Raw genomic sequence first — 18553 nt, 5'->3', positions numbered from 1 at the left:
CGATAAATAACCACATTATCTCATTTTTATTCATTCATTTAACATTTAAAGTTAAGGGATTCATTGGTTTAAAAGCTTTAAACAAAAATGTAAAGTTACAAGTGCCTTATAATTCCTGCATTTATTACTTCTAGGGTGGACTATTGTAATTCATTATTATCAGGCTGTCCTAAAAGCTCCCTGAAAAGCCTTCAGCTGATCCAAAATGCTGCAGCTAGAGTACTGACAGGGACTAGAAAGAGAGAGCAGATTTCTCCCATATTGGCTTCTCTTCATTGGCTCCCTGTTAAATCTAGAATAGAATTTAAAATTCTTCTCCTCACCTACAAGGTCTTGAATAATCAGGCCCCATCTTATCTCAAAGACCTCATAGTACCATATCATCCCAACAGAGCACTTCACTCTCAGACTGCTGGCTTACTTGTGGTTCCTAGGATACTTAAGAGTAGAATGGGAGGCAGAGCCTTCAGCTTTCAGGCCCCTCTTCTGTGGAACCAGCTCCCAGCTTGGATTTGGGAGACAGACAGCCTCTCTATTTTTAAGATTAGGCTTAAAACTTTCCGTTATGATGAAGCTTATAGTTAGGGCTGGATCAGGTGACCCTGAACCATCCCTTAATTATGCTGCTATAGGCCTAGGCTGCTGGGGGGTTCCCATAATGCACTGTTTCTTTTCAATCAACTTATTTAATTTGTTTATACTCCAAGACTTTTAGGGTCCAAGACTGAGTCAAGACCAAGACCAGCGCCTGATGCTATATGACACAATAAAATGTGAAACATGATCTGAAAGATCCACATTCCCCACATTCCCATAAAATCACCTAGATATTAAACACTCAGAGCTGAAATAAATTTAACCATCTTTATTTAATACTCCTGGGTGACTTCCATCATTTATCACAGAATGTAAAAAAATTATTCATAGTTCATCACAATAGTCTTAACTGTTCTCTGCCTTTCATAAACAATACATAAAGTTATGTTGTTTCTAAAACCAACAACAATCTTTGTAAAAATGTGCGCTATTTCAAAACCACATGCTAAATGTGTAAAAACAATCATCGACAGTAAGAACTAAAGCCACACGTTTCTCTCTAATACAGATTAAAGCTGCAGTATGCAACTTTATAAATCTGTTTTTTACATATTTGTTAATACTGTCACCATGTCAAGACAGTATGAGACAGATAATCTGTGTAAAAAAAATCAAGCTCCTCCACCTCCTCCCTGAACTGCTCCTAGTCAAAAACAACCAATCAGAGCCAGGATGAGGGTCAATCACTCTCAATCACTCCTTTTGTATGTGCTGCTCAATGTAGTGGTGTGCGATACTTCAAGATTTGGTATCGATTCGATGCCAAGTAAATACAGGGCCATTATCGCTGATACTGATACCGATACTGTTTAATAATTATGAAGAATTTTCATGAAGTTTAACTGGTTTGAGAGTTTTTCATTTGGATCATTAATTAGTTAAAACCAGGATAGCACTGGGCAAAGTTTATAGGTAAGTAGAAAATACTTTTTCAAAATAAATGTTATTGTTCTGAAACAATACAACATTAACAAAGCAATTTTCCTCATATATTGATGTCTGGATTTCTTTTTTTTTTTTGTAAATGAAGTGTACAAAATCATCACTCAAGAACAAATGGAAAATTTTTTCTTAAATAAACAAGTTGTACAAATTTAAATTTAGATTTGCTTTAAATGTTTTATAGCAAATTCCTTTTTTTCCTAAGTGAAATATGGTATGTGTCATGTGACTGTATAAAAAAACACTGTGGGGAGGGAAGGTGCAAAGTGTGCCTGCTCTGTGCTGTGACAGGAGCAGCACTTAGACAGTAAGCCTGCATCTTTGATGAAACCGCAGCACTGCATACAGGAGAGAAACTGAATCTAAAGTATCGATCTCATTAAACTGATATTGATCAATACCAATACCAAAGTTGGTATTGATATTATCAATATTAGGATCGATCTGCCCACCACTAGTGCTAATGGCGGAGAAACAGCTTACTTATCTGCTGTCTTTGGTAGCCATGGTAACTACAGGGTTCTAGCAAGAAATATTTTTCAGCCCAGCGCTAACGCTAATACTAATTAGTAAGCTAATGCTAAATGCCGCTCCCACTTGTTAACTGAGTGACGGGCCTACAGTGTTACTGAAAACCACCTCTGAAGCCTAGGCAGTAATCACAGTCTTTGTGGCATTTCTCGAGGTGCATGTCAGGTTAGGTTCAGGGAGGATTTTCAGTTATGTACAAAGGACCAATGCAGAACTCTAAATCAGGCCCTATTAGCTCGATAGAATGATAATTTTTGCATATAATCCAGAAAAATTTTTTGCACACCACCGCACTTTTCAGTTTTTTATTTGTAAAAAATGTTTTAAATCATGTATAATTTTCTTTCCACTTCACAACTGTATACCACTTAGTGTTGGTCTTTCACATTAAATTCCAGTGAAATATATTTATGTTTGTGGTTGTAATATGAGAGAATATGGAAAAGTTCAAGGGGTATGAATATTTTTGCAAGCCACTGTATGTCTATAACTGACTGCATACTTGGAAAGCACAGGTTCAGGATGAAGCTGTACCTTTTGAAAGAAACTGGGACCTAAAGGATCAAAGACTAGCGCTGGGTCATGGAAAACGCCTGTTTATTTGAGGCTGGTCAGGGGTTGCAAGTCATCTCCTGTCTTCTATTGTGTCCATCATGGACAAAGGTTTTTGAGGGGAAGAACTATAAGCACCATTACTCACTGCATTCCATTACAACATAACATTATTGGTGATGTCACTAATGTGCAAGACTGTGTTTTACACATGTGTTTGAAGGCTTTGCGTGGCTTTTGTCTGAAGGTGAAGTTTGGCTTTTCAGCAAGATTTGACATAATTGAGCATACAGTTTGCTTTTTACTCGTAAATTGGATGTTTTCAAGAGTTGAGTCTGCAGTTATGAATTTATGCTTAGAGTTTTGGAAGTTGAAGAAAGATGATTATATTTAACATAAAGAGGGTATAAATAATGTGTACAATGATAAAAAATATTAATTATTTCCAGATCCAGTGTTTTCATGTTGATATTCAACTAGTGTTATTTCAAAGCCAAAGGGGTCATTGGAGATGGGTAAAAGAGTCATATATGTAAATTTGAGACCATGTGCAGGATATGTAATTAGAACAGATTAGCACAATATTTGTACAGACAGACTGTAAGCTGACTGCAACCCAAGAGCTTGTCACCTTACTCATATTAATGCATAGTTCAAAATAATATTATTTATACTTGCCACAATTCATTGACTTGTTTTGGCTTATGGATAAGATACACAAGTAAAGCTGTTACAGCTGAGGAAAACATGGAGAAACAGACCAGTTTTAAGAGCGGGATTCAGATCAGTTTATTGTATTTAATTTTCCATAATGTATTCATTTCATACTGAACACCTGCAGTAGTTACACAGCTGTATGGTAGGTGTGGCACAATACTAACAATGTGCTGAACTATTTGTATAGACACAGAAAGATATGGTAATACACAGTGAACATGAAGTTATCTCTAATAAGAGGAGGTTTGAAAACAATCATCAATGACGACCTCAGGGCTGACCACAGTTCTCTTCAAGCTGCAAAAGAAACCATTAAAAACAAGAACTCAGGCAAGTTACACAAGTCATTTGCTGCCTTTTCATTTGAAGTTGAAAAAAATTATTAAATTATCAGTTTTTCTAAATGTTTCATATTTGTTGGGCAGGTAAAAAAGGGGGTTCATGTATGCATTCTTGCATGTTCCAATATGTTACCTGCAGATCATACGTAAAGGTATTCCATCTCAGACTGTTGACCTCCACAATATGGGTAGAGGTATTCATCTTCAGCCCGGTCAGCTGAAAGAAAACAGAGGTGGTAGAAAAAAATTGAAGCTGATTTTCTGTTTTGTTAATTGCTTAGTTTGTTGTTCAGCTCCACTTAAGAGCAACTTGTGTCAGAGTGCTATGCTCGCAGTGAAGGGAGTTTTACTTGGCTCATAGAAGTCGTAGAGCACGACCATGGCGGGCTTCAGGTTGTCCACAGGGTACTCCTCTATGAGGTCCAAGCTGTGTTCTACAGGTGTGTCCTTCACCAACTGTACAGAACAGGGAAGGAGACAACAGACTTTGTAAAAGGGGGATAGATAATCATCTTTGTATTTCACCACTGTGAAGTCCTCTCACCTCACGTAAGTACACCAGAACATGATCTTCCTTTTGTTCAATACGATCCACAAGTGGGGCATCTTTGAGCTGTGAGGAGACAATGTTTAGTTGACTTATTTTTCACTCTAACCATGGAAACTGGGAAATGCTCATAAAATTCCTTGAAGCAATAACTCACCTTCCTCAAAGACTCTGGGTCTGGAACATGTCCAGAGAGCAATTTGATATCCAGGATCACCATGTTTGTCGAGCTCTCCTTGCCAGAGTATCTATAATTAACCACAAACATGTTGCTCACAAGCTCTATGCAGAGAAAATTTGCCAATTTAGCATGTTGCTAAAATAAAACCTAACCCTACTCCCTGGGTGGGTTGCTAGCAACTTTGCAAAAGCATCAACAAATTCAACTCAGTTACACTTTTCCCCTGGTTGTCTGTGTCCAACCTCCTATTTTTTATATGATCAAAATTATAGTTAGTTCCACCCCGCAGAGCTACAGACAAGTCAATCTATGTTTGTGAAACAGTCTGTTTGGGTTTGGAGTAGAAACTACTACATTTCTCACATGTTCACCCAAAGTTACTTATAACACACTGGTAGATGCAGCCTTTCTCTATTATATCAGTAACTTGCTTGCTGATTACTTACAGGGACTTAATTATCAGAGTGAGTTTGGGTCTGGGAGATCGACTGCTGTGGTACTCCACACGGACCTCCACTCTCAGAGTTGAGGAACCATAAGAATTTGGGATGTTGTACTGAACAGTAATCTGCGAAACAGGAAACCAAGACAAATGTGATATTTGTGAATGAGGATGGGGTGGGGTGGGGTGTATTTGAAGGAGAACATTATAGTTAGACAGTAAACTTGGCTTAAAAGAAAACTTAGTAAAAATTCCTAATGGGCTAAAATTGTCCAATTTGCCAAAATTATAACTGTAGAATCTACTGACTCATTTGGACCTCAAATGTATCTACATGCAAAAAAAAAAAAAAGAAAAGAAAAAAAAATGATTTAGTTCAAGCAAAAAATGACCCGACGTCATCTTTATTTAAAAGAACCAGGCTGACACTGGCACTGACCTGCACTGAAACAGTTGCAGTGCCTTTCATCTCCACGATGTACTTCCCTGCCACATCCTTCAGTATTGTCTCCTCCTGGTAGAGCAGTCTGTTGTTCCGATTCACATGAAAAGTAAGCTGACTGTTGGGACAGTTAACTGCCACTTTGCTTGAACCCCACTGGCTTGATTGACCTGTTGTTTTGCTTGAGCCCTTAGAACTGAATACCGGAATAGAGAATAGAGTAGTGGAGTAGAGCGCCAGAGCCTGAAGAGCCACCACTGTGTCCTATAACACACACACAAAATAGCAACTATTTTCAATACTGTGCATTCATACTGATGTATACATTAACACACTGGACAGTGGGTGTATCTATGTGGGTGGTGGATGATCTATCTATCTTTGATCAATTTATCTTTTATCTACGGTCTTTGGTGGTGGACTACCTGTGTTGAGGAGAAGCCTCCGTAATAGTTCTGCTGGTCAGTCAGCCACCTCACAATGCCGGAGGCATAACCAAGTTCTTCAGCAGTTGGGGAGCTGCTGATTTGGGCCAACAACACATAGGAACTGATCTCCACAGACAAAGAAGTTGATGTTTCTACTGATTTCTGAGACCAGTAGATGAAACTCCCTAACAGCCATAAACAAGCAAACACACAGACACAATGTAAGTTGCATTTTTGATAATGAGACAATTATGGGTTCCTGCGTGAGGCCGACTCACCTTGCTTTATTGCAACCTTGTCGAGATGCTCCAGAAGGTGAGCTCGGGTGACCTGGTCTCTTGCCAGCGTGAAGACATATGCCAGCAGAGCTGTAGTGTAGGTGTTGCTGAGGTCGTTGGTGAATTCCTTGAGGCAAGCCAGGCTCCTGTTCACTACAGAACTCTTTAAAAGATTAAAATAACACATTATTATTCAACGTGTCAAAACAAAATTCAAATTATTGGTTAAAAGCATGGGTGAATGCTTTATTTCTTGGAGCTAGTATCTCAGCAAGCCTGGCTTTATTTCTCTAACTGCAACATAAATGGAATGGAAATGGCTTCAGTCTTAGACTTTCAGAATTTGTTTAAATTTGTGAACCCTACAGACTTAAGGACGTACCACTGCTTATGTTTAGACTGGGAGATTTGCACCATTGTCAGCCAACTACCTCCAGAGAAAGTTGTGTTTATCTCATAATGCCAATTATGAACCTTTTTAAGCTTATCCCTGACATCCTTCCTCCATATTATTATAAACCAATAAAACACTGATACTAATGAAAACTGAACTTAAACTGAAACAAGAAAAAAACAAGTGGTGCTGGACAGAAATTTGAGATGTCCGCCTCACAAACACGTCACTCTCCAAACTCTGAATCACTGAGAAAACACACAGGTCTTTTTGTCCATGCCCATACTTTTACAAGGTTTGGAAAGTAAAATAAAGGTCATTTTCAATTTTTCTTATGATGAGAAAATACTCAATTTGTCAGGAGAGTGGTAAACTTATGTGAACGGGTTAATAGAGTCAAACCTTGTAATATACTCACATGGCTGGATCATATTCTGATCAAACGTGGGGAGTCTACTCACATTTGCAAATTTCTTATTCTCCAAAAACACAGCAGTGATATATGCACTGAGAGTCACTTCATCAGACACACCACCCTGTGAACAGAAGCCATAACAGAAACATTAACATTGGCGTACCTCCAACATTCAAAGATCTGAAATCTGAAAAGTCAGATGGTGTTAGTGTAGTGTTGTATTAAAACTCATTTCTATCTCCACACCCAGTTATTTTTTCCATACGCTAATGCTGGAATTATTTATTTATTGGGCCATGCAACAGCAAGAAGTGATTTCCATACTGTGCAAGCTTACCTTCATTCCATTGTGAAAGAGTTTCCCTGACTGTTTAAAGCAGCCATTTTCTCGTTGCTGATTTTCCAGCCATGTTTTAGACAGTTCAATGTTTTTTGGATCAATGTAAATGAATTCCTCAGCTTGTGCAAAACATTTCACCACCAAAGCAGTCAGCCTGAGGAAGAGAAGGAGAAGTAATAGGGCCGAAATGATGTTGAAATTCCACCTATTATTACAGTTTTAAAACAAACACAACTGAACATGTTAAGGTTTGCAGTATGTCTGTGAGGAGCTTCTGGACAATGGATCTTCAAGGAGTAAACTCCATTTCACCAGCCTCAACAATCGCTTTGATTTAAGAGACTTTATTTTTCTGAGGTAAACTGTATGAAAGAATATAAAATGATACATTTTGCAGAGCATATGCTTATAACTGTGTGAAGGAGCAGTTATGTTCTCACCAAGTGTTTCCTTCTCCTGTTCCAAATGCACTGTAAGCACCATCAGCATGCTTGTAATGCAGCTGATTTTGGTAACCTCAAAAACAATGGAAACACAAAACGTTGAAAGCATTAGATGGCTGCTATCTTGGCTATATACAGGACATGGAGGGACAACCAAATATTTTTGACCCAGTACAATACGAATATGTCATCGGCACTCATAATAACAAGTTGTTGCCAATGCTGCCCTGCTAACTAATAGCAGAATTTTTCAGGAATTGCAGATAAACCCTTGCATTTCATGTTTTGGCTGTTTAGTTTGGTAGCTTTTGGCTATATGTATAAAATTTTCACTGTAAAATAGTGTAGTAATGTGTGGTCAGAGCACGACGAGTTGCAAATATTCACAAAATGTAGTAGCTATGGTATCAGATATTATAGTTTCTGGTAATTGCAGAACTTGGTGTTCCATTTTATTCTACAGTTGTTGAATTTCACATGCTAACAGGCACACAGTGTACATATTGCAACCAACGGAGGTATCCAAATTATGATGCTCTTGCCTGGGAGATAAAAGGAATGGCATGTGACAGATTCCAGACTAACTGAAAACAAAAACAGATGAGTGGCCACCATCTGTAGCTTTTATTTGAAGTTTTCAACACTTTAAAGTGATTAAGAAGATTTTCTACTTAAAGTATGTTTGGATAAGTGAAACTCTGTTTTTGTTTTTTGTTTTTTTGGTAGATCTGGCATTTGAAAATTTCATAAAAATAAGCCATGGCTTTTACTTTTATTCACTTTAGATTTATGAAAGTAATACACTCACCAACAATCATATATGAGGTAGCCTTTTCTTCAACGGCTGGGGTGAGCTGCTGTGTGCTTTTTAGGTATTGGAGGATGAAGATGTTGGGTGCTAGGAGAATCATGTTCTGTTCCCCACATCCACTCGGCAGCTGCAGCAATCCTTCCAGGTTCTTCAGTGCCCGACCGAGGATGTCACCTGGTCAAAAAAACAACTTACTAAGGCTGAACTTTAATTGACCCAACCTTTAACTTTAAATAAGTTAAAACATGTTAACAACCTTATAAAATTACCAAATACATAATTTGCAGTACTTAGTTGTAATCTAATGGTACTTTGAATTCTCTAAATTGTATGCTAGTGCCATTGTTGGCGTATGCATTCAAAACATCATCTTTTAATAGAGGCCAAAGAGAACAAACAGCCAAATAAGAATAGTTTTTCATTTTAATTAAAAAAGCTTAAAGGAAGGCTTGTTTGACTAAAATATCACTTGTTTAAAATGAAATGATCAGGTTTACCCAGGACTGATATGAAAGCACGGGCAGAATCTTCAATCACATTGTAGGGAAGTTTTATCACTACTTCTTCCCTCACAGTTTTTCCTGTGTACAGACAAAAACAGCCACTTTATAGAAGACCAAGTACAGGCTCATCATGAAAACAAGTTACCATTTAGAATGAAATGACAATCAGCATGATCAGTTCTTCCATTAGTTTGATGAAAAGCAACCAAATTTATTGAAGTAAGAAAAGATGAGACACTTGCTTGCTAACATTTTCGTAATCTGCCCTAATGAGTTATACCTGAAAACTACACTGACCTGTTGGAATTAGCAGCAAGTTGTAGATCTTTGTCACCATAACTCCCTCTGGCTAAGGGAGGTGAAGATGCAGGCATTAACAGTTATAATAAGATGGAATGTTGACTGTAAAAAAATATTGTGGTTCACAGGTAAACATTTGTTTAGTCATCTTGTGTTTAGAGCACCAACCTTTACGATGAGGGATTTTGTAATCACATCGATGCGACCTCTCTCTGGCACAGTTACTAATTCCTTACCACATGAAACCCCAGAAGCCACTGCCTCAGCAGATATAGTCACATTCAGGACCCCTAAAAAAGATCAGGGAAGATTACTTTAAAAATCCTGTAAATTCATAAAGTTTCAAAACATTCTGGAATCTCAATTCAAGGAATCTCAGTGTGTTTGTAATGATTCAAAAGTTGTGCTGGAGAAAGAGGGACATGGTTCCTTCTCCTTGACACTCTCAAAAATTTACACCAATATGTTCCAATGCCTGAACTTCACCTAAGGCTTTTGGAACCATGCTCCAGCTGACAGTCCTGCGCTCACTGGCACACAAACAGGATGTATATTCATCACCAGAAAGGGAGGTGAGGATGTATTCTGAGGAAGGTGTTGGAGTTACAGTGACCTATTCAGGGGACAAAAAATACATTCTAACTATTTTTGCAAACAGGTTAAAGTCTGCATTTTACTAGGTACTTTTATTATAACACATATCTGCACAGCTAATGTCACGTCGACACTGACACAGAGTTTGTATAAAATCACTGATTACCATCATGCAGGTGGTAAGGAAGCTGAATATAGTCGCCTTCAGTTCAAAGAACTCCCCCCGGATGATGGAATAGGGCATGGTGAGCTCGAGGAAGAAGGGCTGAAAGACCTTCATTTTCTCAGGAGGAGCCAAACCAAATCCCTCAGAAGACAAGCAGAAAGCCTCCGTCTCCCAGGTGGTGATGGTGTCTGGGACAGTGAGGGTCATATTCTTTGTTCCAGACTCTCTGAATCAGCCCATGCACACAATAACATTCTGTTAGAATATAACACTTAAACATACTAAAACTACTTAAAACAACACTGGTTTAGCATAACCTGTTTTATATGCTGCATTATTAGACATTCATAAATAGCTCAATTTTGCTAGAATATTACAGATATAATATGACAATCATTTGGCAATTCCAAAACTCAGTGGTCGAAAAACAAAACTTGATGCCAGAGCAAGTAAATTCATTCATCACTTTCATTTGTACTCAAATGGAATTTTCAACCATTTAATGACCATCAAATACATTTACAACATAAACTCACCTAATTTCCACCAGTTCCCATATCCAAGTCTCTGGGAAGAAAGTACGGACTGTTTTTATGGGTGAAGTTTCAGGAGCAATTCCTGGAGCAACAGCAGCTGCAGCTGGCAGTCTATGTACTAAGTCTATTTTGTATACTTGACCACCCTTAAAGCCATAACCTAAAAAGAAAGCAGAAAAAGTTAAAATACACACACACACACACACACACACACACACACACACACACACACACACACACACACACACACACACACACACACACACACACACACATCACTGCTGTCTTACTTCTTTCATTTTATTCAAATGTGACTGTTGAAAGAGGAAAAAAAGTCACCTTGATAGTATTCTTTTCCTCTGTACCGGAGGCATGAAGGCATTTGAATAAACATGTTTGTTGCCATCTTCAATCCCACACTCTAGATAATCCAACAAATCCGATCACCAAATAGTTCATCACAAGAACAACAACAACAAAACCTACATTGGTTACAAAGGTACATTGGTTTCTCACCTGAAAAACAGTGTAGGCATCATTTTTGTCAAACTCAGGAAATGGCAAAATTGATCTTTTTGGTCTCACTTCCATGCATTCTACAGGATCTTGAACCTCATATGGGATATAAGTTAATTTTCTGACAGGAAGCAAGTCAAAAATCTGAAAAGAAAATAGATTGGCTTAAAGCTAAAGCTATAAACTTCCACATGTTTTTGCTCTGTGAAGTGACACTTGCAAAAACAGGCTAACATCATACACACTATATACATTTATCTTTAAACTTACATGTAAACTTTATCAGTTTTACTATGTGACAATGTACAGAAATAAACCCTGTGCATTTCATACTGAAGTTGCCAGTAACCTGTTTATATGATGTGAACATAAGCCAGACACTAGATTTTTCACTTATTTATCATTTTCAGAATGCAGAACAGAATAACTATAAGAAAGGCCATCCATCCATCCATCATCCATCCATCCATCATCCATCCATCCTGTTCAGGGTCTCAGGGGGGGGGGGGCTGGAGCCTATCCCAGCTGACATAGGGCAAGAGGCAGGTTATACCCTGTACAGGTCACCAGCCTGTCAAAGGGCTAACACAGACAGACAGACAACATCCACACTCACACTTATGGGCAATTTAGAGTGGCCAATTAACCTAACCCCAGTAAGTGCATGTCTTTGGACTGTGGAAGGAAACCCACACAGACTCGGGGAGAACATGCAAACTCCACAGAAAGAGAGAGAGAGAGGGGCTCGGGCCAAGGTGGAATCAAACCCAGGCCTTCCAGATGTTATACTAACTGTGAGGCAGCAGTGTTAACCAGGCCAAAATGCATTTAACAGACAATGTTAAAAAATTACATCTTCTAATTTCTGAAACTATTTTTGTGTAGCATACAGTATTGCTAAAATGCCCCATAAGGGATTTGCCACTGACCTGGTGGACCTTAAGAAATGCAGTTACCTTTTCTGCATCCAGAGTCTTCCCTGGCTCCTTGATGAGGACACTCTGGTCAATGGCACTTACACCACACAGAGAGTTTGGCAAGGCTTTCACCTGGAAGTCGGTCTCTTCTCCTGGGACAGCTGAAGGTGGTACAAAATCTACTGACACCTGACACACAAAACACAAACCACACCATCTTAGTATGTGGAGTCTACTGAGAAAATTCAGTTTTACTGAATTTTGGATGCCAGTGTGGATTTTTGGCAACTCACAGCCACATGGTGTTCAAACACACTGGAACTCTGACTCATATTTTAAATGTGTCAATGATGATATGCTTGGTGTTAAAGTGTTATGTTAACAGGCTACCCTGATATGCTTTTAGCCTATTGAACGATATAAAAAAAAAATGCTGGAAAGCGGATGCACAACGCTGACTCAGCACTTGCAAGATTTCAAACCAAGATGGCCGACTTCCTGTTTGTTATGTGGTGTTGCCATAATAATATTTTTGGTTCATCTGCACATAAAATCAGTGTTTACTAAATTACATGGTTCTTTGACTAACTTTATAATGTTGTCTCCCATGTGAACTGAAAATGTGAATTTTCAAGGACTTGGATTTTCTTATTGGTGACTAAAAAAATAGTCACTAGACCTGATCTGTGTGCAAAAATAATCAATAATGAAGAACCCTACCAATACCTTCTTCGTCGATATATCTGAGCAGCTTCAAGTTGAGGTTTCCTTCTTTGCAAAGACTTAGTTGAAAAAAATTGCCTTGACAAAGTCATTCAAAAATGTTACTTAATTTTTCATGAAAATGCATAGTCACGCTTATAGCTGGGCTTTCTGTTCCAAATTTGGGACTCATGTGACTATGTTAAAACAAATTCATTAATTATCCTTTATGTGATTTTGGTAGATTAGTTATTGTCATCACTCCCCACTAACTACTGGCCAATTTTGCTGCTTCCTTGTTGCAAGCGATGAGTCCTAATATTATACATTTATCATGATTTGGCCACTGAAGTTAACCTTTATTTTTATGGCATGGCTTCAGAAAGTAGACATTTTAACTATGAAAGAACATTAGTCCAGATTAACCTTATTAGCTTAGCTTATTAGATTACCCTTGACATTTATCTTTTTTTGTAAAAAGAATGACCAACTAATATTTACGGACCTTATTAGCGAAGCATTTCTCGGTGGAGAAATCGGCAGTCTGGGCGATCACGTTCTCACTGGGGAGGACAGCATAAGCCACAATCTGGATGTCTGGTGCCATCTCAGGCGACACATTCAAGTTAAAGAACACTTCACCCTCATTCACTGGAACAACAATCCAAAAATCAATATCTACCACAAAGCATTAAAGAAACACCAAAACAATGTGATCTGAAGGGTAGAATTACATTAGAGTTCCCTGAACTCATGATTAAAGCCAGTCCATGCATACCTGTTTCAGATTTTACATCAATCTTTTTGTGACCTTGTATGAAAATGGCTCCTCTGGACAAGACCTAAGACCATATGGGAGAAAATGACACAAAAAGAGATTTAACAGTAACTCTTTGATGCTTTTCTTTCGTTCTGTTGGTTTGGTTCTTTTATGTTACTTGCTTGAATACACTTCTGTAAAAACCACACTGCTAAGTTTGCAAATAACAATAATGGTGTGACTTCAACACACTGTATTTATGGCAACACATTCTTGGTTTTACTCTCATACCAGAAAAAGAAAACATAAATCATGCTAAACTGTTAGCATGAGAGCATATAAGGTAGTGATACTACCCTATATGCAAGAATACCCACAAGTCAGATGTCATTAAATAATATTAAGGTTATTTTAAATGCATCTTCCCTGTGTTTATTTTCTCACCAGATATATCAGATCCACAGGACCTGGGGTTTCTCCCACGATTGTGTACTGAATAGTAATTTTCTGTACTGTCTTGCAGGGAAGAGGTTTATCCTTTGTCTTTACCACAAGGAAGCTAACAGTGTTTTCATCAGGAGAAGCAGGTTTGGACACGGACAGTGTGTGAAATCCAATCTCATAGTAAGCAGTTCTGTATCCAGGGTAGTCCAGAGTCGATGTCAGGCTTGCCTGGTTGTGGAAAGGAAACATAAACAAACTGAACGGAGTTTAACATGGACAGCTGCAGAAAAAAGCTTTAGTCTTCGCTTTTCATGGAAACACTAATGGGAATTATAAATGACCATGCACAGACTGTTGTTTTAGTGCAACTTTCAACTTACATAGAGTTGGACATTCCCTTTTAGGTCATCTGTGTGAAGTGTGAACAAGGCAACACCATTCCTGTCAGTTGTTACATTTTGGACTGAGCGTGGAGACCACCTGTCTCCCTCAAACACGTACACCTTATTGCCAGAAATGGGTGCACCATTGTGATAAACGGCTTTGACCTGTTGAAAGTAAAAAGACATATGACTGTGAATCCACATGCTTTTAGCTGTACTCTGTATTACTTAAACTAAACATAAACTAAGATAACATTTAACACTTACTTTTCCTTCTACAATTGCTCCACGTTCATAAATGTTGGGAGTATCAATAAAAACCACCTTTCCAATGAGGTATGTAATCGTAATTCTCTTCTCTTCTGATATCAAAACTCCTGTATATAGAAAGTATCCATGTTATAACTATTTACATGCCATATTGTTTAGATCCATCAAACTGTATCATTACAATAAACTAACTATAAACATAGTCTTGCCTGTTCCCTCCTCTTCCTTTTCAGTTTTGATTTCCAGTATGTCTTGCACCGCTTTCTCCATTTCAGTGAAAGCTGAAATATTGAACTTAAATATTGCGCAGCCCGTCTTGTCAGCCTAAAATATATCATAACAAAATTATAAGAAAGCATTTCAGATGTTAACAATTATATGAAATGTGTTTCTCAATGTAACATCCATGATGACACACACACACATCCCAGTTTGCTCCTCAAATATTAAGAATTTAGCAAAGCAAAGATGATTTTCATTTGGTGCATTTAGAGCTGATGTATTCAAAATAAACATCACTTATACACATTCAAAGCAGGAGGTGAAGGTCAACTTACTGATTTAGTGTTCAAAGATTTACAAAAAGAACCTTTGACTTAGGAGCTATGTTTTTCTTACAAGTGTGGGGTAAGGATCATGGTTTTTACATAGTTCTTAGAGGAGGATTCCATCACATTACTTTGGACATCTTCAAGGTCAAATAAAGTCAAAATTTCATAAAATGTATTTTATTTTTAAAGTTATATTAAGGAAAAAAAAACAAGCTGCCTACTTAGCTAGAAATAAACTTTAGTATAATATAGAATATCTCAAGTTATTCATGTTCATTTATTTAAAAATCAATAACTAATTTCCATTACCTACTTCTACATAATGTTTGTGTAATCAAAGTAAACTTCTTTCATGCTACCTGTATTTGATTTTTGCTGGGCTATACCTGGGTGCTCATGTAGTGGTTTACACATTCACCTAACAACTGGAATGATGCTAAATGCACACAAATGTGTTATATGTATATATACATACATACATACATATGTGGGTTGCCTCTATATGAAATTTGTTTTAGCAAGAGTTGAGACTGAAAATATAGAAACTTTACCTGCTTTGTCTCTGACTGACAAACAGGAGTTGTCTCATCTTTTGGATTAGGCTGATCGTTGGGGTGTGCAACTCTGATTAGAGGTGAAATGGGAAAATATCTCTGAAGAGGTCGGCACATATGTACTTTAACCTTTCCTGGCACCGGCTGTCCAAATGTGTACCTATTTAAATAAAAAATCAAATAAAAATTCAATACCATTTCATTCATAAAACTGGAAGTCTGTCAGCAAAGGACTTTTACTTACTTTGAACATGCTTTAACCTCAAAGCTATCCTGCCCAATGCTCACTTCTTCTGGGACTTTTACAGTTATATCAAATCTTGGCAAAACTGGGGACAAAATGTTCATATTACCATTTATATTTCACTGCAAATGGAAGGAAATGAACTTTAAAAATAGCATTAACTTACCATACTTCTCCACGTTGAATGTGTGATGTATTTTGTTTTCACCAATGGTCACAGTGATTTTATATGTTCCCTCACGAGCTTCAGGGCTCAAGGAGTATGAAAGCTGCAATATTTTACTGTTCGAATTTGTGTTAAGCCACTGTCCGATCCTGTTATTGTTTGGATCCTGTTAAATCCAATATCAGTTTGAAGGAACAGGTATTTATGACACACACATGATTAATAGAGGTGAAATACACATTTTAACAGCTAAAAATTTTACTTTTTGAATCCCAGTGTGAAAAATATGAATTATATGTACCATATATATATGCATGAATTTGAATATTTCAATATATTTTTTTCTAACACTTTCACTTATGTTTGCCATTTTTTCAATTAATGTCATAGTTTGCAAATAATAATAATAATAATATCTATTGCACAGTTATGATGACTTAGACTCTGGATGTGTTTGGATGCTTAATATCCTGCATTTTAAAATGAAATGTCTGACTGTTTTCTTACCTCAAGTTCAATGAGATCATACTGCAACGGAAAGAAAATAAAGATTTGTCAAAGAACTCGGTGGCTGTGAGTGTTCTGATTATAAAGTGTATAATTAACAGACATGCACACACGCACGCACCCCCCCCCCCCCCCACACACACACACACACAGTGTTGTATTAAATAGTCAGTTTTTGTGTTTTATTTCTCATAGTTGGATTTTTTTCTGTCACAGTGTAACTCAGCTTGAAGTGCACACCCATACTGATTACTCATTAATCCCATTGCATACTGTGTAAATCCCATTCACTGTGCACAAATTAAAAACATCAGCGATAGTGTGTAGACTGGATCTAATAGAAATGGCAGAAAGTTCAAACACTCACAAGCTCACTTGAAGGTCTCAACTTGGTGTCCAATGTGACGACTCTGAAGTGCACTTTAAGAGAGATTCAAAGACATTGCTTGGTAACTGATCTTTAGCATTGTCAGAAATCCTGAGGCCTGCTAAAATGGAGTTAAAGTTTCAGAAATTATATCTTCACAAATGAAATTGCAAGCCATACAATGGTTTCTCTGACTTTAAAGCTGTTCATGTTCTGGGACACACTGCATTTGTCACCACATATATTTCTAACATCAGCATAACACATTGCAAAAACTATTACAAAAAAACATTACAAAAACATTCTATATACACTATATAGCACCAGAATAATTTCTCATTTACCTTTTTGTCCAGGGAGGTAGATGGGTTTATCTGTTTGGACAAATGTCATGGGGTTATAGGCTTTGACCAGGACTTTTCTGACTTCTTTGGAGTGAAATATACTTCCTTTAACCTCAACCACAAAATCCATCACCTCTTCATTTGCCACAATAGGAACCTGGTGTAGCAGGACATTTTAGACAACAGTCACAAGAGCCATTACTCCTACTTAACAAAAATATTAATGCATTATGTGTATAAAAGCATTTGTTTTATGTATTATAAAATCACCAAATGTAAAATTTTAACAATCACTAAAGTTTCTTTGTTCAAAGAATTTCCATTAGAGTGCTCCAAACAGAGAAAAAACATCTATAAAATAAAGGCAGATATGAACCAAAAAATGACCTAAAATCTCGACTGCTTACAAATTTACAGGTGGATGACATATGGTTAAAGAACAAGCAGCATATTTTAAAAGAATATTTTTGGAAAATGAATAAATGAATCAAAACTCATCTTGGGGAGCTGACCTTAAAATCAATGCAGGTATGAACATCTAGCATGCATGTCTGCAGGGTCAGTAGGCTTTGGCTCTTTGCTGCTATCAAAGTAACATTCACGACCACAGGCGACGTGAGCTTCAGAACGTTCACACAGAATTTGGTCTCAGCTCCAGCTTCAAGAACGGCAGGAACAGCCACAAAGTACTGCCTGCAGACACAGAGAGATTCACACATACAGCAGTTACCTCAATGGATCTGATTTAAAAAGAAAACCTCAAGCAATAATTCACATAAGCCAATTATAAATTTCACAAGAAAACAAAACAATATTCTTATATTTCTGACACAAACTTACAGTCCCTGTTCTGCTTGACCCACATGTATCCAGCTGAGGAAGGCACCCAGTGCCCATGCCCACACCACAATCCCAGGACGACCCATGACTGCCTATGATGAAACTCAGAGTCAGCATCTGTTAAATAGTTGCTGATGCAGAAACCCAACCCAGCTTCAGCAACACCACAGACACCACACACTCCGTTGTTTTATGTCTCCACCCCCCAATTTAATTTGCAGGAAATTCAAAAGGAAACCAGTTACAGATTTGATCCTGATTAATGCACTTAGATTCTTAGAACTTAGCTTAAATTTGAAGAAGAGATTTTCTTTTAGCCCTCAATGATCCAGTGACCTTGGGGTTGTCTGATAAATTCGCTGAGGCTGTCCAGAGTGCACAAGAAGACAATAACAAGAACTCTGTGGAACCAAAACAAAAGGGTGACAACAGCAAGGACATTGCTGGAGTTATACAAAAATAATTAGCTACTTCACATCCTCTTAAAT

The 18553-nt window shown here is 37.6% G+C and overlaps 1 protein-coding gene across 1 annotated transcript; it reads right to left on the bottom strand.

Moving 5' to 3' along the window:
• Positions 1-3556: 3556 nt before the first annotated feature.
• On the bottom strand, positions 3557-18151 carry LOC115790524 (alpha-2-macroglobulin-like protein 1). Its single transcript, XM_030744318.1, has 36 exons — positions 18066-18151; positions 17738-17918; positions 17226-17382; positions 16882-16934; positions 16515-16535; positions 16008-16173; positions 15842-15926; positions 15595-15757; positions 14702-14816; positions 14490-14599; positions 14220-14387; positions 13840-14067; positions 13414-13477; positions 13141-13286; positions 11973-12122; positions 11017-11160; positions 10840-10921; positions 10501-10660; positions 9965-10190; positions 9691-9817; positions 9373-9494; positions 9202-9253; positions 8899-8982; positions 8399-8575; positions 7588-7663; positions 7145-7301; positions 6854-6928; positions 5999-6161; positions 5718-5905; positions 5290-5556; positions 4855-4976; positions 4385-4475; positions 4225-4293; positions 4031-4136; positions 3814-3897; positions 3557-3636 (listed from the first exon to the last, which is right to left on the bottom strand). The coding sequence occupies exons 1-35, from the start codon at positions 18149-18151 to the stop codon at positions 3821-3823; spliced, it is 4458 nt and encodes a 1485-aa protein (XP_030600178.1). The 3' UTR covers positions 3557-3636; positions 3814-3820.
• Positions 18152-18553: the final 402 nt, after the last annotated feature.

The sequence above is a fragment of the Archocentrus centrarchus genome, chromosome 13 (assembly GCF_007364275.1).
Source record: "Archocentrus centrarchus isolate MPI-CPG fArcCen1 chromosome 13, fArcCen1, whole genome shotgun sequence".
Taxonomy (NCBI): domain Eukaryota; kingdom Metazoa; phylum Chordata; class Actinopteri; order Cichliformes; family Cichlidae; genus Archocentrus; species Archocentrus centrarchus.
Note: the sequence above shows the minus strand (reverse complement) of the source record. Positions and strands in the feature narration are given on the sequence as shown.

What these genes read in the sequence shown, in the direction of transcription:
- LOC115790524 (XM_030744318.1), bottom strand. Translation starts at nt 18,151, where the DNA reads ATGGGTCGTCCTGGGATTGTGGTGTGGGCATGGGCACTGGGTGCCTTC. An exon ending in CTTGCTGCTAATTCCAACAG is followed by an intron (nt 8,983 to 9,201) that starts GTCAGTGTAGTT and finishes GTCTGTACACAG; the next exon opens with GAAAAACTGTGAGGGAAGAA. An exon ending in TACCTCATATATGATTGTTG is followed by an intron (nt 7,664 to 8,398) that starts GTGAGTGTATTA and finishes ATTGTTTTTGAG; the next exon opens with GTTACCAAAATCAGCTGCAT.